The sequence below is a fragment of the Citrus sinensis genome, chromosome 3, assembly GCF_022201045.2.
Source record: "Citrus sinensis cultivar Valencia sweet orange chromosome 3, DVS_A1.0, whole genome shotgun sequence".
Lineage (NCBI taxonomy): Eukaryota > Viridiplantae > Streptophyta > Magnoliopsida > Sapindales > Rutaceae > Citrus > Citrus sinensis.
Window position 1 is genome coordinate 30,278,403 of NC_068558.1, and position 22,642 is coordinate 30,301,044.

The 22,642-nt window shown below is 36.7% G+C and overlaps 3 protein-coding genes across 4 annotated transcripts; 2 read left to right on the plus strand and 1 right to left on the minus strand.

The window, feature by feature from the left end:
* The first annotated feature begins 4,511 nt into the window (after positions 1-4,511).
* LOC107178060 (uncharacterized) lies at positions 4,512-9,626 on the plus strand. Its single transcript, XM_052438985.1, has 10 exons — positions 4,512-4,752; positions 6,352-7,135; positions 7,227-7,373; positions 7,459-7,566; positions 7,663-7,824; positions 7,910-8,155; positions 8,242-8,697; positions 8,794-8,889; positions 8,980-9,108; positions 9,179-9,626. The coding sequence occupies exons 2-10, from the start codon at positions 6,356-6,358 to the stop codon at positions 9,575-9,577; spliced, it is 2,523 nt and encodes an 840-aa protein (XP_052294945.1). The 5' UTR covers positions 4,512-4,752; positions 6,352-6,355; the 3' UTR covers positions 9,578-9,626.
* A 58-nt stretch (positions 9,627-9,684) lies between these two features.
* LOC107174493 (uncharacterized) lies at positions 9,685-13,376 on the minus strand. The gene is made up of 2 exons (XM_052438979.1): positions 13,236-13,376; positions 9,685-12,420 (listed from the first exon to the last, which is right to left on the minus strand). The coding sequence occupies exon 2, from the start codon at positions 12,413-12,415 to the stop codon at positions 9,794-9,796; it is 2,622 nt and encodes an 873-aa protein (XP_052294939.1). The 5' UTR covers positions 12,416-12,420; positions 13,236-13,376; the 3' UTR covers positions 9,685-9,793.
* Positions 13,377-14,278: 902 nt separating this feature from the next.
* LOC102621119 (uncharacterized) lies at positions 14,279-21,319 on the plus strand. 2 transcript variants are annotated; one of them, XM_006478267.4, is made up of 9 exons: positions 14,279-14,613; positions 14,715-14,826; positions 15,507-15,697; positions 15,805-15,899; positions 15,975-16,388; positions 17,479-17,587; positions 18,423-19,071; positions 20,233-20,375; positions 21,020-21,319. In XM_006478267.4, the coding sequence occupies exons 1-8, from the start codon at positions 14,479-14,481 to the stop codon at positions 20,355-20,357; spliced, it is 1,830 nt and encodes a 609-aa protein (XP_006478330.2). In that variant the 5' UTR covers positions 14,279-14,478; the 3' UTR covers positions 20,358-20,375; positions 21,020-21,319. The 2 variants fall into 2 exon arrangements, with proteins under 2 accessions (XP_006478330.2, XP_052294949.1); XM_052438989.1 differs by having other exon boundaries at positions 20,233-20,361.
* The last annotated feature ends 1,323 nt before the right edge of the window (positions 21,320-22,642 follow it).

Sequence of the window (22,642 nt, forward strand, 5' to 3'; positions counted from 1 at the left end):
ATTTATATTCAGTCATTTATTATTTTTATTATGACCATATTTGACTAAATATATGAATAACTATATTTCTTAAAAATTATTTGGCCAATATAATAAAATAAATTGCCAGGTTATATTACTTGGCTTACAATTTGAATATTGCATGTACATGCTCTGGGGCTGGTTGACCTTTAAATTTACAAAACTAACCTTTAAGTTTTAGGAGTTTAGATGCATGGTAAATACTACTAATATGATATGAATAAAATTTATTATCATTATAATTCCACAATTGTTAAGAAACTTTTAAAATAAAATAAAATTAGAAGATGAGTGGATATGGATATGGATTTAGATATTAAGATAGATCCAGATCTGCTCCAGATTCGTCTTAGATCCGCACATCGATATCCAAATCCGATCCGATTGGATTTGGATCACGTAGATCTTGGATCAGATCCAATCCATTGCCATCCCTAGTTTAGTTATATATGTAACGACAACTACGTATAAAGAGCCAAAATCTTAAATACATTTCTTCTCTTTTTAGTATCAATCATTTAATAATCTATCAATAAAACGTTCTTGTAAGACATTCAATTGGCAGAGCTTTACAAATATTTTTAAGGAAAACAATTTATGGAAAGACAAGTACTCCAAAGTCATTTTTGAAAATAAATTTTAAAAAACATTCTAAATAAATTTGTAACCAAAATGCAACCTATTATCGTAAATTATAATGGTGAAAATTACTTTAAAACCATAAAAGGCTAATCCATATAAACATTATAATCCTTTCCATATATATTCACACATAATAAACATTAAGCATAAATTAACCTATCTCGATCGTTAAAAAACTATCAATACCTCAATCACATCATGAGCTTACCACGCCTTATAATCATCAAATTGACATTCATATCAAACTCCTAACTTAGTAATGCTTCTCAATGCCTCAACCTTCTTACCTATGAAAATACCAAACCAACTAAATAATTAAAATTCTATTCACCCTATACGTGTTGAAATTAATCCAATAATATGACACTCCAAGATTTCTAAGACCTTGCAGAGATTCTATTCATACATGAGGGATTTCATATGGAAATAACTCAGAATTGAAAGAGTTATAAATTTATTAAAAAATCACTTTATTTTAAGATAAAACAAAACTGTCTTTTCACTGTTTAATACTGCATAACAACAATTTGAAATTCCATAACTATTTATATACAAATCTAGAAAACATGTCATTTTAAATAATGTCAACAAATATAATAGACATTCAGAGATAAAAATATGAGATTTATTTCACAACAAAAAAATACTTCAAACGAATTTCTCATATCAAGAACTTATTCAGAAAATTTCTCAGCTGAGGTCGCCTAACTCAAAAATTCATAACTTTAGTTATGAAAAATGAAAAATAGTGAAACAAGCTTGGTATAACATTAGAGACACATAATAACGTCCATTAAAAATTTCATGACTGCTTCTAATTCCAAACATAATAAAGACTGATCTGTGATGTGATACTTGAATTTTTGGAAAACAGTTTTCAGGATTGCATAGGGCTAATTCTAAAATTTGTAACATTTATTATACAAGCCCAAAAATAAAAAAATTAAATATGCGCATATTAGACATTTAAAGGAATCTTAAAAAAAATTTCACTTGATTTTAAATATGTAAACATGCTGAAATTATATCATATTTCAGACCCATCAATTTTGGAACATAATTTCAGAAATTCTAGTAGCCCTACTTAATGAATTTTCATAATTATTCTACATCATAATACATTTTAAAATTAAACATGTAACAAATAAACATGTTTATTAATGCGTAATAAAGTTTCAAAAATTTTAAATGAGACTTTAATAGTAAGAAATCATCCAAATTGGAACTACTGCAGAAAAACATAATTTTCCAGGAACGGTGTACCAAATTGGAAAATTCATAGTAAATTCCTCAATACTTAGAATTAGAATTTTGAATCATATGATAGGTCAATAGAAAGATAGAGATGTCTATTATTAATAAAACATAAAATTTTCACTCATAAATATTATTAAGGGCATGCGATTCTCTATCTAAATCCACTCATCAATTAACAACCTCAATCATCTTTAATCCATTCTTAATTAACAAAAACCGCTATCCATGATATCAAAAAACAGTAAAACACCATCCATGACATCAAGAAGCACTAAAACTTGTAAAACATGAGCCAAGAGTGTATGATACTCCCACACACTCAAAAGGACATGATCGATTGCCTCCTCTTCCCCCACAAGTCCTTCTATCCATCCATCTTTTTCTTTCAGAAACCCTTTTGCTCTTATCCCTCTTTAAGCCTTTGTTTCGTTTCCTTTTATTGCCTTAAATGGTGAGAAACCAAAAGAACGGTGGATTTGAAATTTGTTGATATATATCAACTATTATTTACCTAACTTTGCTTTTTATCCCCCCTTTTTTTTTATTTACTTAGAGATATAATCACGACTTGGCAGGCGGAAACCAAATCAAATTATAATCCTGTTATCTCTCTTTAATGCTTCTCTCAAAGGCAAGTATGCACATATCAATATCATATCAAGTCAAATCTGGTCACTCATCTTCTTACCGATTCCATTCATTAATCTCTAATTATAATAAAGAGTATATATATAAAGGCCCAATTAAATTTGGCACGTTACATGCAATTTAAGAAAAAAATTCTTTACTAGAAAAACAATTATTAATTTTTAAAAAATTAGGGCTTTCTTAAAGTTTTGGGTTCTAAAAGGACCTCCTAGTCCACGTAGTGCTAAAGCCATCCCTACTCGCTTTAGTATCGAGAGAACACGCAGGTGTTGGAGGTAGTTATATCAACTTTGATATAATTTTGCATAAAGGTTTCGACAGACCCACGGCAGTGTTCTGTGTGTTGGTTCTCCGATTAACCTTTGATTATTTCTTAATCTTTTGTTATAACTCATGATCATCGTAATTTTTATTAACGTTAATCATTCAAAAGTCAAACCCCCTGAAAAAATAGAAGAAAACGAAAAATGTCAAACCCTAAGATTTTAAATTTACTTTTCACTGACATCTTGACAACCAGATAATTTATAATATTTTTTTTCTTTAAAATAGAAAGAGGAAAAAAATAAATAAAAAAAAAGAAAGAAAAAGTCGTCCATGTATCGGATATAAAGTGAGAATACGTTTTTGACTTTTGAGGTGCCTAAAGGCTAAAGGAGAGCTCAATGTTAAAGAACAGTGGGTCGCTTGTAATTTTCAATAAGGTAATTTCCAAGCTAGTTGGAAAGAGATTACAGTACATTTATTGAAGTGGGCGTTGATGTAAACAGGATGGTAGCATGTTTAAGTGAATTCTTGATATTAACTTTTCTATTTATTATTTTAAAAAATAAACTCATTAAAGGTGACTTAGGGTCGGTTTGGTAATACTATAATTTTTAAAATAATTATTGTTAGCTATATTTTAAAAATAACTAGCTGTGAAGTTAATCAATTAGATGTTAGTTAAATTTATTTTTAAAAATATTGTAAGTTTTAAAAGTAGTCATAAGTATTTGATAAATTTTATTCTCAAAATAATTGTAAAAATATAAATGAATAAATTATACCTAATGTTGAATAAAATTTATTTAAACATTTATAAACACATATATAAAATAATGTTTTATTGTGTACATATAATAATTGATAACTAGATTATATATTTTATATTATTAATTTTATTTTTATACTTTGTTATCTCAGTATAATTAGTAGTAATAATAATAATAATATTTTTAAAATAAATGATTTTATTTCCTAATTAATAAGGATCATTTTTAGTTTTTATAATATAAATGCGGATATATATGAAATTATATTAATTATAAAAGTAATTCTCAAGATTATATTTTTAAAAATGATTCATTTCTTATTATTATTTTTAAATCTACTGTAGGATGGTGTAACTTTGTCAGAATTGATTCATAAAAAATTTAACAAATACTAAAATTAGTTTTTAGCTTCTCAAATCACTTTTAAACCTTCTAAATGTAATTACAAATGGGTCCTTTGTTATGACTTAAAAAGATAATAGCTGTGTAATGAAAGTTATAATAAAAAAAGTTTGCAAGTGTTTGATAAAAGCTTTTTTAAATATTAGTTTTTGTTTTTAAAAAATGGATCAATTAAAAAAAAATATGACAACCCAATTGTTGATAATACCAAACACTTTAACAATTGGATTTTAAAAAAAAGTAATAGGGCCTAAATATTAGAGGTAGGTAAAAATTAGTAGATTATTATTGGTGTTAACAAAGATAATATCGTCCTTCAAAGTTTATGATGTATTACAATTTTATATAAATTTAGTTGTAAACTCATTTTTTTTTGGGTGATGTCAAAGCAATGTCATCATTTCAGTAACGGTATTTATGAAAATGTAATAAAATGTGAGGTTTTATAGGGAAATTTACAAAACAAGCCAAAAAAAGAAGGCATTTTTCAACTTTAACCCTTCAAATTTTTTTCTTTCAACATTAGCCAAATCACCACATTTTGGACGAAATTACCCTCCTCATTCTCACGTTTCCCTCAAGCAAATTCCTTCCCCTCTCACCAAAATCTCATCACCGGAAGTTCTATAGATTGTCGGCGGCAGCGTACATCGGCAGCGGAGAAAGTTGTTGGCACTTGAAAGAAGCTAAATCACGTTGAAAATCTTCGGAGATCTCCAAAATCAAAGAAAAAAATTGAAAACCCTAGGTGAGTTGTTATTGCCATTTTTCTTGTTGTTGTTGTTGCTGTTGTTGTTTGGGATGTTGTTGTTGTTTGGGTTGTTGTTGTTGTTTGGGATGTTGTTGTTGTTTGGGATGTTGTTGTTGTTGTTGGTGGTGTTTTAATGGCGGTGGTGGGTGAGATGCATGTGGGAAAGGGAAGAGAAGAGAAAGGGGGGAAGCCAACTCGCGCTGCGTCGCACGCGAGATGCGCGCGGCGTGCGCACCTCGCGCGCGCGAGATGGGCGTGCAGCGCGCATCTCGCGTGCGACAGGCGCATCTCGCGCGCGCGAGGTGCGAACGCCGCGCGCGAGATGCGCATGTCGCACGCGAGATGCGCGCGGCATGCACACCTCGCGCGCGCGAGATGGGCGTGCCGCGCGCATCTCGCGCGCGACATGCCCATCTCGCGCGCGCGATGTGCGCGTGTCGCGCCCATCTTGCGTGCGACAGGCGCATCTCGCGCGCGCGAGGTGCGAACGCCGCGCGCGAGATGCGCATGTCGCACGCGAGATGCGCGCGGCATGCACACCTCGCGCGCGCGAGATGGGCGTGCCGCGCGCATCTCGCGTGCGACATGCCCATCTCGCGCGCGCGAGGTGCGCGTGTCGCGCCCATCTTGCGTGCGACAGGCGCATGTCGCGCGCGCGAGGTGCGAACGCCGCGCGCGACATGCCCATGTCGCACGCGAGATGGGCGCGACACGCGCACCTCGCGCGCGCGAGATGGGCATGTCGCACGCGAGATGCGCGCGGCACGCCCATCTCGCGCGCGCGAGGTGCGCCTGCCGCGCGCATCTCGCGTGCGACATGCGCATCTCGCGCGCGGCGTTCGCACCTCGCGCGCGCGACATGCGCCTGTCGCACGCAAGATGGGCGCGACACGCGCACCTCGCGCGCATCTCATGTGCGACAGGCGCTGCGTCGCACGCGAGATGCGCACGTTGCGCCCATCTCGCGCGCGAGGGCGCGGCCTCGCGCGAGCGAGTTGCGCTAGGCTCGCGCGAGGGAAGCCAAGCGCGCGCGAGCTGCGTGCAGGCAAGCAGCTCGCGCGCTTGGCTTCCCTCGCGCGAGCCTGTCGCACCAAGAGGCAGCACCTCTTGGTGCGACGGGCACCACCTGTCGCACCAAGAGGTGCTGCCTCTTGGTGCGACAGGCTCGCGCGAGGGAAGCCAAGCGCGCGAGCTGCTTGCCTGCACGCAACTCGCGCGCGCTTGGCTTCCCTCGCGCGAGCCTTGCGCAACTCGCTCGCGCGCGGCCGCGCCCTCGCGCGCGAGATGGGCGCAACGTGCGCATCTCGCGTGCGCCAGGCGCTGCGTCGCACGCGAGATGCGCGCGGCGTGCGCACCTCGCGCGCGAGCGAGTTGCGCGCGGCTCGCGCGAGGGAAGCCAAGCGCGCGCGAGTTGCGTGCAGGCAAGCAGCTCGCGCGCTTGGCTTCCCTCGCGCGAGCCTGTCGCACCAAGAGGCAGCACCTCTTGGTGCGACAGGTGGTGCCCGTCGCACCAAGAGGCAGTGCGCAGTGCTGCCTTAATTTTTTTTTTCTTTTGTTCATAATTTTTTAATGTGTGATACTTTTAACTTGTACCAGATAAATGGGCAAATCAAAATTAGCATTGCATAACCCACCCGGACCGATTAAAGAACCGGGAATGATGAAGATACCTTATGTTGATCACTTCCCTGGGCGTATCACGAGTATGTGCAAATTAGATGTCGTTGTTAATGCCATCCGGGAAAAATTAACAAGGCAACAGTTGAAGCTATTCAAAGACGATATATTTGGGCATTTCCTACAGTGCCGGAGCTATCCGTTCAGTGGCGTGATTGTGCACAATATATTGCTTCGGCAAGTGTCACATGGCGATGGAAATGACAAAGATGAGTTATGGTTTCAAGTTGGCGACCATTTGATACGGCTATCGATTGGAGAGTGGTGCCTAGTAACGGGACTTTGCTATGGCGAAAAAGTATTCCTGACGAAGCATAAAACAAATCATAGGTTACTTAATAAGTACTTTGGAGGCAGGATTCGCGATATAAATCTTGGCCAGTTCGAGGAAATATTTATGAACTTACGCTTCAAGACTATGAATGACACCGATGCGCTAAAAATTGCCATGTTTTACTTTGCTGATAGAGTGCTACACGGAAGAAAGGATCATTGTCAAATCAATTTCAATTTACTTAATGAGGTAGATGACATAAATCATTTTCGAAGTATTCCGTGGGGTCGTTTGTCATGGGAAACAATTTATAAAAGCATTGATAATGTATTGAACGGCAAAGCCAAAAAATTTAAGAAGGCAAGCGCAGAAAATCCATTGCATAGAATTGAGAAATACAACTTTTACGGCTTTACGTCGGCAGTGCATGTGAGTGAAGAAGTTTTTTTTATAACTTAGTTTTGTTATAATAAATATTTAATGACACGTTTTTTTTACTTCATATCTTTCCTTGTTGAAGGCATGGATTTTTGAAGCGATCGAAGGACTACCATTAGAGTGGGTAGAGAAAATTAAGAGGAAGGGTGCTCGGATCGTGCGATGGAAGCCTGTGGCTTCTTCAAATATTAACTTCGGCGAAGTGTATTCATACCTGAACGAGCGTCTTGTAAGTCATTTATATGTATGTCTGTATATAAGTATTACATAATATATGGTTATACTAATTGGAAATTTGGTAATCTTTACGACAGGATGACACCATTTTCCAAACCCTGAAACCGGATGCAAAGGAGAGAGCCACAAATTATTGGAAGAGTGTCGAGGATTACGTGCCATATTTGCCAAGTTGGGTCCGTAATGTGGGTATCATCTATAGTATCATTGAAAACCGGGTGCAAAGTCATTTATATGTTTGTTTTTTAGGTATTTATTGTTTTCTGTTTTACTTGGTGCAGCACCAGCCTTCAATCAATGCGCCATCCAGTACAAGGCCAAACGAGGTGGATCCTGACCCCACGAGCCCAATAGGACTGGAGCAGAGTCCTGTTGAGGATGCCGGTGCTGCCGACGACCATTATGAATCCGCACATGATTCAGATGACAGAAATGAGCCAGAGGTAACTTCTGTCGTCCTGAACATTTACAATGCACATATACCTATCCGACATTTTGTCATTACTTTCTTATTTGCGTAAATTGTAGGCAAGGACTAAGTTCCGCAATGATTATTTCGTTGGACGACTGGATAAAATAGAGTCTTCCATTCACGAGTTGAGGTCGGAACTTCAGACTGGACACAGTTCCATTAACGAACTGAGGTCAGAACTTATGGCGGAACGTAGAGAAGCACAACAATATAGAGCAGCGGTCATGGAGTTTATGGCTTCGTTTGGCGCGGGTGCTTCAAAGGGCGCGTACAGTGATTCTCCGTTTGGCCCCGCACCCTCGGTGAGCAAGTTTCGTATGTTTTCGTTATGTTATTATGATTTCAAACCCGAACTTATGTTAATATGTTCATCTCCTCGAAACAACAGGCCCCAGATTGCTATGGTCCGAACGTTGATGCTGGCTATGGTACGCATACTGATGCTGGTAATGACGACGAGCACACCCCTATGTCCTTGTACAGTCTACATGGGGACATATGTGATGACAGTGTACAGATATTCACAGAGGCACCTCCCGGCGTTAGTAAGTTTGGGCGTCCGTACCGACCGTCGTATATATTTGGCAGTCCTTACTTCATTCCTCCTTTCAAGAGAGTTAGGAATGTCAGGGCTCTACCCGCACTCAACATTACGGACTATGAAATTGATGAAAGATCGAGTGTGGATATGAATCCGCTTAGGGGACTAGAAGACTCAAGACTATGTGAGGAGTTTGATCAGTGGTTTGCCGGCAACATTTCCGTGGATCGGCCTGTCCAACAGTCTCGAAATTTCTTTGAAATACTCATGGGCAATGCTTCGATGGGGTGGCTTGGTGACGAGGTAAGCGTGTTTAATGGTTAGTACATTACAATACACAATAATATTTCTGCTGGCATGGATATTGATATAAATTAACTTGGTATAATCCCTTCACAGCATATTCACACGTATTACCGCTTGATCAGCGAGAAGCAACGGCGGTTTCCAAATGCACTACCACAACGCGTCACGCATACAGATACATACTTTTGGGCATGTTTTTAAATTTTATAATCATTAATTATAATTTCGATGTTTTAAATATCTCGAAATGTTATTAATTTTCTACTCATCGTGTAATAGGTGTTCCTAAAGCAATTATGGAACAATGGTAGTTGTGATGTCAATTCATTACAATATGGCAACAACTTGAGCAGCTATATGGATGGGCGGGAAGATCTCATGTCCAAACCGTTTACGGATGTCGATATGGTAAGAATTGTCACTCAATCTTATGGTAATTGTGTATAAAATATACTAATTTACCAATTTATTTATGTAGATATTCATCCCTGTGAATTTGGGCGGCGATCATTGGGTACTAGCTCGAGCGGACCTTCGCGCGAGGAGGATGCGGATTTACGACTCGTTGGTTACCTTTCGCGAGGACAAAACATATTTGCGTAAATTCAAACCTCTTCAGGTCGTCTTCCCTCAATGGCTTCAAGATGTTGGATTCTACAACCTTCGATCTGAGCTGCAGAGTGCCGACCCTTGGAAAGTAAGAATCGTTAAGGATGTGCCCCAACAATCACCTGGAAGTGGTGATTGCGGTGTATTTATGTTGATGTTTACAATGTATTTGATGTTCGGGCTAAAACTTGATTTTGATAGTAGCCACGGGCATTACTTCAGGAAGAAAATTGCTGTAGATATATTCACGGGCGATATTGCCTTGTAAGTCGTTGTATTGTATTAAGACTTGATGTATGGATGTAGATTGTTTTTCTAATAGATATAAACTTTTGATATATTCATATATTTAGCTATAAGTAATTATTGATCAACTTTAGTACTCATTATGCAAATGAACATAACATAATATACCTCATTACATATAATTGTAATATAAATTATAATAAGAGTTCATAATTCATAATTAGTTACAACGACACAGTCAGTTTGGATTTGACACAATGGGATTTTTACATCTCTTGCGGTTATGACCTGGTTGGTTGCATCGACCACATCTCACAGTTCTTCGGTTAACATCCTCACCGATAGAAGGAATTCTTAACTCTGGACGACGACCAGGTGGTGGTGCTTCGATCGGTGGGTTAACTCTGATTTCCTGGATTTCTTCTGGAATGTCCCAATCTGTCATGTCCCCAACCGGTTCTACTGGTTCTGCATATGCCATGACCAATGAATCTTTAGAGTAATAATCAGAGCAAAGACTTATGTAATCCACACGGACGATCAGACAAGCAGCAATTGCATGCGCACAAACAAGCTGATCGAGTTGGAATACTCTACAGGAGCAAGTTCTTTCATGAATGTCAACTATCCCTTCCTTCATACCACCACCCAAAACATGAAATCGATGCTGAGACACTGGCCGAACGGTCATTCTTTCGGCCAAAATTCTCCTTTCGCCGACTATCTCATCTGCCCACGTCGTTAGACGAGTGCTCATCGATTCAGCGACAATTTTCCTATCATAAAACCATTGCTGTAATGTTTTTCTAAAGTGATCAACAAGATGAGTAATAGGAAATTTTCGCGGTTCCCTCATTAAAGAATTCACGCTTTCTGCAATGTTGGTGGTAAGTATGCTGTATCTCCTACCTTCAAATTCGGACCTTGCCCAATTACACGTGCCCACATTATTCTCTAAGTAATCAGCCGCGGCCGAGTGGAGCATCCACAACCCTTCAAGTTGTCTTTTAAATTCTTCGTGTCCATATGCCTTTGCTGCATTAATAAAAGCTGGCTCGAATTGATCCCAAATAGCTTTGGACATCCTGAATTTAGACTTAATGTTGCCTTTGACATGGTAAAAACAAACTCCATGACTAGCAGTGTGAAATGCTTTTAAAACGGCTCGCTTGATGGCAGTGCATCGATCAGAGATAAATACTAACTCTGGCCTATCGCCAATCACTCCGTGTAACTTCGTCATAAACCATTCCCAAGCATCATTGTTTTCTGAATCCATGACCCCAATAGCTAACGGATACAGTTGATTATTACCATCCAAACATGTTGCTACAAACATGCTTCCACGATATAGCCCCTTCAAATGAGTGCCATCTACAGCAATCACAGGCCTTATGTACTGTGTGAAGCCCTTAATGGAAGATCCAAGCGCAACAAAGTAGTATAAGAAATTATCATCTCCATCCCGCTGGAGGTGTGTCACTGTGCCCTCATTCGCTTTGGTCAAAATGTGAGAGTATTTGGGAAGTAAGTTGTATGACTCAGCAGGGTTCCCTCGTACTATTTCAAGACCGACTTCTTTAGCCCGATATGCTTGCTGATATGTTAACTGGACCCCGTATTCTTGCTGCATGTCTGTTCTAATGTCATTCGGCGTGTATATCCGTTTATCCTGAATAAATTTATCCGCAATAAGATGGCCAACAACCCGACTCCTAACTTGGCGGAGGCCACTAGGCAAAACCTCATTAGAGCACGTATGAACATTGTCAACTCTTCTCACTACCCAAGGAACATTATGCTCATCCGAACCTCTTGTTGCGCGAAGACGCCAATTACATGATTCCGAAGAACAATGAGCCTCAAAGCGTGTCGTTGTGGACCGTGCAATCTTGAAATCAAATTTTTCCCGCAAGGCCACTTTGCGCAATTCCAGTATTAACTCATTCTTCTCAACGAACAACTTTCCCACACCAATGTCGGCAGAATTACAGCTTCTAACTAAGTCTGGAGCAACCAAGTTTGAAGGCAAAACTGGAGCAAGACTCACCAGAGGATCAACTGTTGTCCTCCTCCTCGAACGGGCCATCGGAGGAATAGGTCGATTCTCTCTATTGTTAACAGGAATATCATACTGATGCTCATCCTCATTATTGATAGGAATATCGGAATGACCAGTGTCCCTATCATCAACTTCAGTATTGGAGTTCATGCCTTGCACATTATCAGCTTCTGTGTTGTTGGTGTTATAACCAGGATCATCATAACTGCGGAACTCATTATTTTGAAATGGAGAGTAATGTTGCCCTAACAATGTCCCTAATGGTAACACATTATCTTCAACATCCGCTATCGTAATGCCATTATCATCAATAGTGTCATTGTTTTCGTTGACTGGTGAGTAATGTTGTTGGAACGACATTTGTTGTGGTAACACCTCTTCCTCAATATCAGGGACAGACTCGTTTGCTCTAAACGAACTTTCACTTTCCACAAGTGGCTCAGGATTTTCGGCCGGAACTCGAGGATGTGTGGTGACAAATATAGGGATGCATCCATAATTGACCACATCAGAGGCCATGTGCAGCACAACATTAACCATTTCATCATTAAATATATCCATAGGTAGTGAACATGCACGATACATTGTGTTACTAGATCTCAAAGTTGTCTTCATCGACAAACTATATTCAATAGGATTTATCTGTAAAACTTCATACACCCTTGCCATAAATTGCTCAAACGTACAATCTTTCCGAACTAAAAATGCTGTATTCTTCGCATTCACGTACTCCGTACGGCCATCTGCTAATGTCTCCCACCAACCGTCATAACATAATTGAAGTACAACGGAATCCATTAAACCTAAAAAAAAAGGAGAGAGCAAACGAGATAAGATTTCACGCTACAAAACCTAGTAAAAATGAATATGCAGTACATTTATGTGGATGATATGAAGTATACAATTTTTGATTTACTTCGTCTCATCGTAAGCTTCGAAATGATATATTATACGCCTAAAACGGACACATGTAGCCGAAGTTATTACTTTCGGAAAATAACTTAAATTTAGTGAGACAGGCAGTGGGACAGGTGCCTGTCTCACATAAAACCAGCAAATTTATGTGAGACAGGCGCCTGTCCCACTTGCCTGTCTCACATAAAACCAGTGGTAACAAGTGAGACAGGCGCCTGTCCCACTTGCCTGTCTCACATAAAACCAGTGGTAACAAGTGAGACAGGCGCCTGTCTCACTTGCCTGTCTCACATAAAACCAGTGGTAACAAGTGAGACAGGCGCCTGTCTCACTTGCCTGTCTCACATAAAACCAGTGGTAACAAGTGAGACAGGCGCCTGTCTCACACGCCTATCCCACTTGCCTGTCGCACATATTTTGGTGAGACAGGCAAGTGAGACAGGTGCCTGTCTCACATAAAACCAGTAGATTTATGTGAGACAGGTGCCTGTCTCACTTGTTCTGGGCTTCTGTTTCACTCGATTTTTCAGGGGTTTCAATGATTGATTTTCATTTCTCAACTCAAACTAACTACTTTAACAAGTCACATTGTTTTGTTAATGAAAAATAACAACATTTGCAATAAAAACTCACATCAATTTCGAACTCAAATGATAAAATCAATAGATTAAAAGTTTAGGTTATGGTAAGAGTATAAACTAACCTTAAGAAGCTTTCCAATTGATAATTATATCTTCAATTATGTAATACTTGTTTGATGAAATTTGCTAATTTATTGAGAGTAATGGAGTTTGTTGAGTGATGAAATTTGTTAAGTTGAAAAGGAAAAAATGGTGGAAGTGCTGGAATTAATAAGAGAAAGTGGCATGCCTTTGTAAATTTGATGAAAATGATGAGGGTAATGTAGTCCAAAAATAGGGTGTTTGGCTAGTTATGATAGAAAAAAGTTTGAAGGGTTAAAGTTGAAAAATGACTAATTTTTTTGGCTATTTTTGTAAATTTCCCGGTTTTATACCGAGTACCGATGTGTTAATGACAATATAATATTGTAAGGTATTGTACCAATATAGTAGAAAGTATTACTTTTTAATTCTTTTTGAGCTTATTTTTTATTTTATAATTCTTAAAATACTTCTTGGACCTGTTTGTTATTTTACAATTCCTGCAATTTATTATCTTTCAAATTTTCCGAGAATTAACGGTTAACAAAGTTACCTTAATAAAATGGGTGTTATATTTAAGGAAAAATAAAAACAAAATAACCCCACTTATTTATTTTTTTCTCTCTTTAATATATATGACTTAATAAAATCTATATGTATTTGATCAAAACTCAAGGATAACATATTATATAATGTATTCCACCAACGACTTAACCATTTGGTGTGTTCGAGAATAATCATTTGAAATTTATCCCTAAGTTGAATCATTTGATGTGTTCGAGAATAAATCATTAAAATTCAGTTTTACTTTCTTTTCAATCCAAAATTAATTGAATTACATTTGTTTTGCTCTTTCTTTTGCATTTTTTTTATTCTCATCTTTATACAATAATCAATTTGCACAAACATAAAATATTAATTTTTTCTTTCTTTTTCTGTATAGATTATTTTCATTTTTAGAAGTTCGCATTTTTAAATTTTGTAGAGAGAAGGTTTATTAATTTTTTTTTGACATTAAATAGAAAAAAGAGGCTCTAAGAGGATTTTAAAGAGCGCGTTCGGCTCTATAAAATAAGCCCGCATACAAAACCAAAAAAAAAAAAAAAAAAACTCCGAAACTCTGTTGCTGTGCCACTCTGTGACCGCCATATAAACTCAATTTCCAGAACCTTCCAATAATCCCTACAAATCCCAGAAAGCTTAATTCACTCAAACGCACCATCCTAATTTTCAACAACCATCAAGTTTTTCCTTAATTTAATTTAATTTAATTTAACAAGCAAAATGTTTAAGAAAGCAGTGGAAGCAAAATCGCACCAAAGGCTTTCGGGCGCCGACCGGAAGAAGCTCAAACGAACTCTCAGAGACAGGTTTCCTCGCGCTTCCGATGCCGATATCGACGCCTTGCTTCCTCCCAAGGTTTCATTTATCATTTATAATGAATTTATATTTTTTTACAAAAAAAATTATTTGCATCGTGTAATTGTTTATAATTGTTTGTTTTTCATCATTTTGTATAGACGGAGATTACAGTGTCGAAGTTTCAGAACCGAGTCCTCGTTTACAGTGTTGAAGGAGGGTTTCCTGTATTTTTTGACGTTGATGGACGGGGCACGGATATTTTCCCTACAGGTTTGTGAGTCAAGTTTAGTGGGAATTTAATTTTATTGTGCAAAGTTGGAGATAAATGAATATTAAAAAAAGGAGTGTTAAGTTGTTGATAGTATTGAGCTTTTGTGGTTTAGGAGTTGAGATATGAAATGTTGATTTATTTACCCAGTTGAAGTTGCTTTACCTGCATTTGAAGTATGTACAGGTTATGATGACGTTGTTTTTTTTTTTAGAAGGATGACGTTGTTAAAATGCGTTTAAAGTTGGAGAAGATATTAGCTAGTATGGATGCAGTGGGGGTATCTAATAAAATCCTGTCATGTGATTTAATTTTTTCTTTCCCATTTACATATTCACTGTCATGGTTTTGGAATAGTTTTATTGGACGGACATACAGATGATGTGGAATGCCCATACCACCTAAGACTTTAACTGAAGTGAACAAGAATAATAAAATTTTGGGACAAACTTTTGGGAATCTCAGTCGGACTGCAAGTTAAAAGTGGAATTGTGTTATTAGAATTCTACATAGCCGAAGATTTATTTATGTTAATGCAGATCATCTAATGGTATTTGTGTCATAGAATACTTCGATGAAACTCGAGATAATGGGAGATTCTTTTATTCTGTGCACTCGTAATATTTTGAGTTTTCATTTTCTTTTGTTTGCTGGTTTGATGGGTTGCTTTTTCTTTGAGCAGTTTTTGCACTGTGGAAGGTCCCTGAGCTTCTGCCGTGTTTTTTGTTGAAGGGAGGTGAAGTTTCTCGATTTGTCATTGGAGGGGCAGATTTGATGTTCCCTGGTATTAGCATACCTGCTGATGGTTTACCGTCATTTTTATCTGGGGAACCGTGGGCAGTGAAAGTTCCTGGCAACCCAGCACCTATTGCCGTAAGCCTATGTGGCATTGCATTTTTCATGGCCATCTGAATTGTCTGACAGGGTGGATTATTAATCTTTTCGGCATTTTGAAAGATTAAATGATTATTGTAATGCAGGTTGGTTCTACTACTATGAGCAGCACTGAAGCTTTGAAAGCTGGTTTACGTGGCAAGGCTCTAAGGATAACTCACTATTATCGTGACTTATTATGGTAAGTATAGCTGGGAACTGTCTGAAAGGTTGACTAGTCAGTCCATAAATGATGTTATCATGTAATATTTTGCAGGGGATCAGTTGAGGGTCATTCTGTGCCAAATGCAGGATTTTTAGAAGATGTGGTAGTTGAGGATCCTGCTTTTTTGTCAACATCCCAAGTTTCTGATTCGTGCGAAGGTGCTGCTGACAGTTCAAATGATCAAAAGAATGGCGAAGAAGGCATTATTGATGCAGACAATGCCAATTCTGAACCTAATTCTACTTCAGCAACACAATATGATTTTGATGGTAATATAGTTGAACAAGTGGCTGCAGATGTGGGTGATTTGAAATTAACAGAAAATGTTGATACTGTTGAAACGAATGAGGAGCAGCATGTTCTAACCACCGAGGATGTGGATGCTTATTTGGACAAATGCCTTCTGCAAGCCTTGCATACGACAGTAAAGGATAAAGACCTTCCTATGCCTGGAAGCACATTGTGGTAAGAAATTGTTATCATATTATTGCACATGTTCTTGCTACCCATGTGTGTAAGTAGCATGATTTGAATTTTATTCTTTTATATTGGTGCAAACTTGTAACTACAGCATGGACATATACGTTGTTTGGTGTTCATTATTATGCCATTTTTGTTATGTGGTAGTGATCGAGGAGTTTATGTATTTGGCTTCAGGGTGTATTATATTGTCTTCTTCATCTTTGTTCTATTATGAGTTTGCTGGTCCAGATGGATGATGGTGAATCAGTGATCTTGTTTGGGTAGTAGGCTTATTTCAACATAGAATTTGGCAACTAGAACAATGCTTTCTCATTGGTGGATAATGAATAATCTGATTAGATCCATCTTTCAGCAGGTAGAGGCTCATTGTTGCAATTGAACATTTAACATGTGTAAATTTCTAACCATAACTCATTTGTCATTTTGTGAATAAACTTACATCTTGTTATCATTATGTATTAACAATAAACCTTTTATCATCAAAACTAATTCTACCTGTAAATACATTTTCATGGAAGGATTTTCTCAGGCTTCATAAGATTTTTTTCTTCTCCTGTTTCAATTAGGTTGAAGCCTGAGTTTTCAGTTTTGGTTGGCTTGGCTTGATGGTTTTTTTCTGAAAATTTGGATAATTGAAATGAAAAGAGATATTGATCATGGGACATATAACTACCATCGTGCATTTATTTTTACTCATGCATATATAGACAGACAGCTTTTTGTCCATGCTTAGAAATTCATTATTTATTATATTAGTCAAACATTGTATTATGCTATGTGCATAGAAACACTTGTGTTCGAGTTCGTAGATAATTCTACTGCAATATTTCTAGTCGTTCAACGTATTGTACTCACTCATGTATGCTTTTTATTTTTATTTCTTTTTTTTTCTCCATAATAAGTACTATTGATTTGTGTGTAGAAACACTTGTGGTTGAGTTCATAGATAATTCTACCGCAATGTTTCTAGTCGTTCAACATATTGTACTCACTCATGCATGCTCATTGTTTTTATTTTTATTTTTTCTCTCTCTCCATAACAAGTACTAGTGATTTGTCGTAATGTGTGCAGGTCAAATCATATATTACCTTGTAGGCCTTCTGGTATCACACTGGATATCAAGAAATCGTCTCACAAGAAATTAACTAAGTGGTTACAGGCTAAATCATCTGCAGGACTGGTGTGTTTCCTTTCTGACTTTAGATTTCTTGTTGTAATAGAATCAAAGCAATGTTAAACATTTTATTGTTAAATTATTATTTGATGAAGCATCAATTTCTGTTTGGATGCAGTGGATATCCAAGTTAGTGATTATGGGTTGCCATTATGGAGTACCTGAAGAAATGAACTTTACTATATGCCTTTTTATAATGAGGAACTGTTAATTAATTTGATGGATGTTTCAATCACAAATGTTGCATGGGTTAGAGTGTTTGCTTTTCAGAAGAAAGAAAATGATGGGCCACAAGGCCCTTTTTTTCTCACTCGTGACCAGTCTGCTGGTGTTTGTTTTTTGGGTAATGATTATTGTACCTGAGTTTTAAAGCTGAGCTTGTGAGGCATTACTTCTTTTCTTGGGGTAGATTGTTCTTTAGTTGTTGTCTCAGTGTTGCGCTAGTCAGGTTGTTGAGGACTGAGATCTCTGTCAGAACTTTAATATCTTGTTTCAGTTTCTTTTGAACTATAGAAATGGAAGTGTGAGACCCAGGTCCTGCCACATTTCAACAATAGGGTTTTATTAGGCTGGTTTATATCTGGGCATAGCTGTGAGGTTTGCTTTTGATAGCGATGGGGCAAGCAATTGTCCACAGGGAACATTGTGACGAAAATGTGTTGGAGCTTTTGTCTGTGCTCATATGTCTTGTTTCATATTATTAAAGCTTCTTATCACAATTGCTTTTTATTAAGACTTCTATTTGAAGATCTTACACCCCTGACTATTTGCCTTCCGTTAGATTGTGTTGCAGTTGATGCTTGTTTTCTGGTTACTAATTAGACGTCACTTGAAATCGCAGATTTCAGTGAAAGAAGATAAATACAAGAAGGAATCGATGTTATTTTCTGTTAATCGTGGTCATCCAGACTACTTATCCTTCAAGCCTGAGAAACGACCAGCAGAGAAAGCCAGTCAAGCTGTTGATCATGCTGCTAGTGACAATATTCAGCCGGCAAAAATCCTCGAAGTCACAGAGGTTTATAAACCAAGTGTGCATGTCAATCCCATTTTTGCCTCTGTTGGTGCTGATACGGGCAGACTTTACACTTTTTCTGAAGCCTGTGATGTTGTCTTCAATTACATTGAGAAAGACAATCTGGTTAAGCCAACTGACAAATCCATTGTAGTTTTGGATCCAACACTATGTGATGCATTGTTCAAGGGAGCCATAAAAAAAGGAACAACATATCCAACTGAGATACATAAGAAAGATTTAGGATCAACATTTGTAAATCGGATGCAGGCCCATCATGTTGTGACCAGAGGAAGTCAGTCAGTTGTTCGTAAAGGTGCTTTGAAGACAATTCAGATAGTAACAGAGCGGCGACAAGGAAACAAAAAAATGACAAAACTGTCAGGTTTGGAAACATTCTTGATGGATCCTGAAGCACTAGCATCAGAGTTGCAGAAAAAATTTGCTTGCAGTACAACAGTTGCAGAACTACCGGGTATGTTCCTTTTTCCCCTTTCTGCTTTCTCCATGACGTTGCCTATTTGATTACAGCATCACAAGTGATTGATTGCTTTGTTTTTGTTTTATATGGAGAAATTAGAGTAACTTACATGTGAGTATGAGAGTATGGTGTGTTAAGTGTATAATCACCTTATTTGGAGAAATTAGACTAACTTATATGTGAATATGACAGTATGCTGTGTTAGATAAGATGAGTCTCCTAGACGGGTGCTATTAGAGAGGCGATCTTTGACATAATAAGCATATTTTTGACAATTAATGAAGTGTGTAATTAAATTGTCGATGAGAGATGCTGAAAATAAGCATAATAGTCTCATAAAAAGATAATGAGACAGGCGGTGTTAAACATAATTGGCATATTTTTGACAATTTAATAAAGTGTATAATCACATTAAAGACAAGTCTCATTTCGATATGTGGGTGCTATTTAGCTTAGGTGGTAGAATCTCTTATGTTGAAAACAAGATATCTGGGGTTCTTACCCTTCCCATGTGGGTGGGCAGGGGATTGGCTTGCTGTTAGACTAAGTTTTTTTTTTTTTCAAAAAAAAAAGAAGGAAGTCTCTTAGAGAGATTCTATGAGGCTGGTGATTAAAACATAATAAGCATATTTTTGACAATTTAATCTTTTTTAAAAAAAAGAAAAATTCAAAATTTAAGCCTTTGCAAACAGATAGAAAATAGCTTTTTTAATCTTCTATTTGCTCTTTCCATTCACGACCAAATGAAGAATAACTTAGAAGAACTTTAGCATTATAAAAGCCTTTTTGTAGCTAGTAGGGTATGGGCACAAAGTCGAACTACATGCTTCTCCCAAGCCACTGAAGCTGGATTGATTCAGCTGAAGATGATTATGATAAGTAATTCTGAACTTCTTGTGCCATTGTGGTTGCCATTCAATGTATTTAGATGTTTATTGTATAATCTTAAAAGTGTCTTAAGTCATTAACCCTTAGTTTGGAGTTTTTGGGATAAAATGAGTCAAAATTTGTGTCACCATATAGAGTCAAAAAGTTTAACATATCATTTCTTTTAAACGCACACCGAGGGAAAAAAAAAAAATCTTAACATGGAATACCACATTTATTTTCTGTTGTTGGTTTGACATTTGTCTTTTTAATTTATTATGCTTCCAGGCAAGAAAGGACAGGAGGTTCTTATTCAAGGTGGAGTGATTGCAGATGTGGCGAAACATCTTGTTGAACAATTTGGGATTCCAAAGAGATATATTGAGGTTCTTGATAAAACCGCCAGAAAATGAGAAGGTGAGAAATGGCTGGTGTGTAATGCAATTTAACTCTTATGGTGTGCCTCTTTATTTGAGTATATGTATATCTGATTCGACATGTGATATTTTCGGTTTTTATTTTTTATTTTTCTGTTTGTACAGACTACTGCATAATGACTAGCAAAGTGCAAGTAAATAAATAGAAAAGAAAAAAACTGTGATGGAGACACTCGACAAATTGTCAATTATCGTTGGATTCCAATAGCATTTTTGATCATGTGGGGTCATCACCAATTTGCAAACTTTGCTGCGATGACCCCAGTTTGGTGATTTTTAATGCTGAGGCTTGTTAATGCATGAGTAAAAGAGACAGTGAAAGTGTTAAAGCATCTAATGCATTATTCTTGAATGCCCTTCTTATGGCCGAAATCATAGTATTTTATCACCGGCTGTAAAGAAATGAACACGTGCCTTTGAATGGAAACAGCAAATAGAAGGTTATGTGGTCCCACACAGTCGTTAAGCTTTCCCACACGGGGTTTATCTGTGATTATGTGGTCCATGTAGTCCCCATGGACAGGTTTTCTTGTAGATGAAATTATTATTCCTCTTGTTATACGTGTGTTATGTTTAGATGCAAGAAATTTATTTTAAGCGAACACTTTATGGTAATAAGGGAATTCCATTTCTTTCAGGTAATGGGCGAGCATGAAGTACTCGGTATCACTGAGGATTCAGACCTGAAACTTGATGTACTTGGTATCAACAAGGAATAAGTCCTGGATTTGAAGAGGGTTAGTGTTCTATATTTGCTGGACTTGCTTTCATGCATGGTTAAAAAGGGGATGTGAAAAGATTTTGCTTTAGGAAATTGCACAGTTAGCTAAACCTGTATATTCAAATCTGGTTTTGCTTTGCTTCTTACTCAATACAGTGGAGTTTTAATCACACAATTGCCCAAAGTTTCTCCATAAATATTTTATTGTTCTATCTCATTTATGGTGCGTTTACTTCATTTCAGGGTAGAATAAGAATGGGCTGGGAATGTAAATAGGTTAGAATGGGAATGAGATTTTAATGTTTACTTGGTAAAAATAAATAGGAATGTGAATGTGTTGAAATGTTATTGATACGTTTACTTGACAAAATAAATGAAAATGAAGAATGAGAATGAGAATTAATTTACTAAAATACTTATAGTATTAAATAATATAATTTTTCTTAGCTAGGTACATGTATAAATATTACTATAAAAATGATATTAATTAAAAAATTAAAATTAATAATAATAATAAATGTTAATAATGATAATATTAATAAAAATAACAATAATTAATAATAATTAAAATAATAAAATAAATAAATTTTGATGAAAATAATAATAATAATAATAATAATAAAGTTGTTAATAATAATAATAATAATAATAATTTGAATAAGGATAATTTGAAAAATATGAAAAAATTAAAAGGATATAAAAGTCAGTTTAGAAAATGAGAATCTATGTTTCCAATCCTCCTCTGGATCCCTCTCTGAAAATGAGATTCTCATTCTTTATTTTCAAATTGCGTGAGATTTACATATTTTATTCTCATTTTTAAATGATATTTTTTTAAATAAAAATGAGTTTCATTCTCATTCCTTCATACCTATTCTCTAAACTCTCAAGTAAATACACTATTACAGTTTGTGATAACGTTTAGATTGAATTGGCTGCTGTATTTTTTTTTTCCATTTCATAATTGATCAATTTTAAATTAAACACATAAAGGTTAATGTGTCGTCATAGCTACCTAAGACGTGCTCGTTACAAAATATAATATTATTGGGACGCAGAAGTACAATCAATTTGAATAATCAACAATTTTTTTTAAAAATAATCTTGCAAACTAAAATAGTCGATGAAAGTTAAGGTGAGCAAAACGTCAAATAAATTCTAACAATCAGATAAACGGTAGAACCCAAAAGTGCCGTTTGGCAATGTCCGGTCAATCTCCCGAACTAGCGTAACGCCGTGTCCAATCCGATTTCAACTTTAAATTTCTTTCTCTATTTGTTTATTGTCTTTTGAAAAGAACCTTAGAGTTGTTAATTTTTTGTTTTTTGTTTTTGAAACTGACTATGACAATCACATTGCCATTTTGCCCTTAGTGTTTCTTTTAATACAAATATATTACAAATCAAAATTTTAAAATTCTGCTAATATTTATAATTAAATACCTACCAATACTACCTTTGATAAGTCTAATTGTAATATAATATAGATTTTATTTTTTGCCCTTAGTATTTTTTTAATAATAGATAGAAATATTACAAAT

What these genes read in the sequence shown, in the direction of transcription:
- LOC107178060 (XM_052438985.1), top strand. Translation starts at nt 6,356, where the DNA reads ATGGGCAAATCAAAATTAGCATTGCATAACCCACCCGGACCGATTAAA. An exon ending in CATACCTGAACGAGCGTCTT is followed by an intron (nt 7,374 to 7,458) that starts GTAAGTCATTTA and finishes TCTTTACGACAG; the next exon opens with GATGACACCATTTTCCAAAC. An exon ending in CGTTTGGCCCCGCACCCTCG is followed by an intron (nt 8,156 to 8,241) that starts GTGAGCAAGTTT and finishes TCGAAACAACAG; the next exon opens with GCCCCAGATTGCTATGGTCC.
- LOC107174493 (XM_052438979.1), bottom strand. Translation starts at nt 12,415, where the DNA reads ATGGATTCCGTTGTACTTCAATTATGTTATGACGGTTGGTGGGAGACA.
- LOC102621119 (XM_006478267.4), top strand. Translation starts at nt 14,479, where the DNA reads ATGTTTAAGAAAGCAGTGGAAGCAAAATCGCACCAAAGGCTTTCGGGC. An exon ending in CACGGATATTTTCCCTACAG is followed by an intron (nt 14,827 to 15,506) that starts GTTTGTGAGTCA and finishes TTCTTTGAGCAG; the next exon opens with TTTTTGCACTGTGGAAGGTC. An exon ending in CTAAATCATCTGCAGGACTG is followed by an intron (nt 17,588 to 18,422) that starts GTGTGTTTCCTT and finishes TTGAAATCGCAG; the next exon opens with ATTTCAGTGAAAGAAGATAA.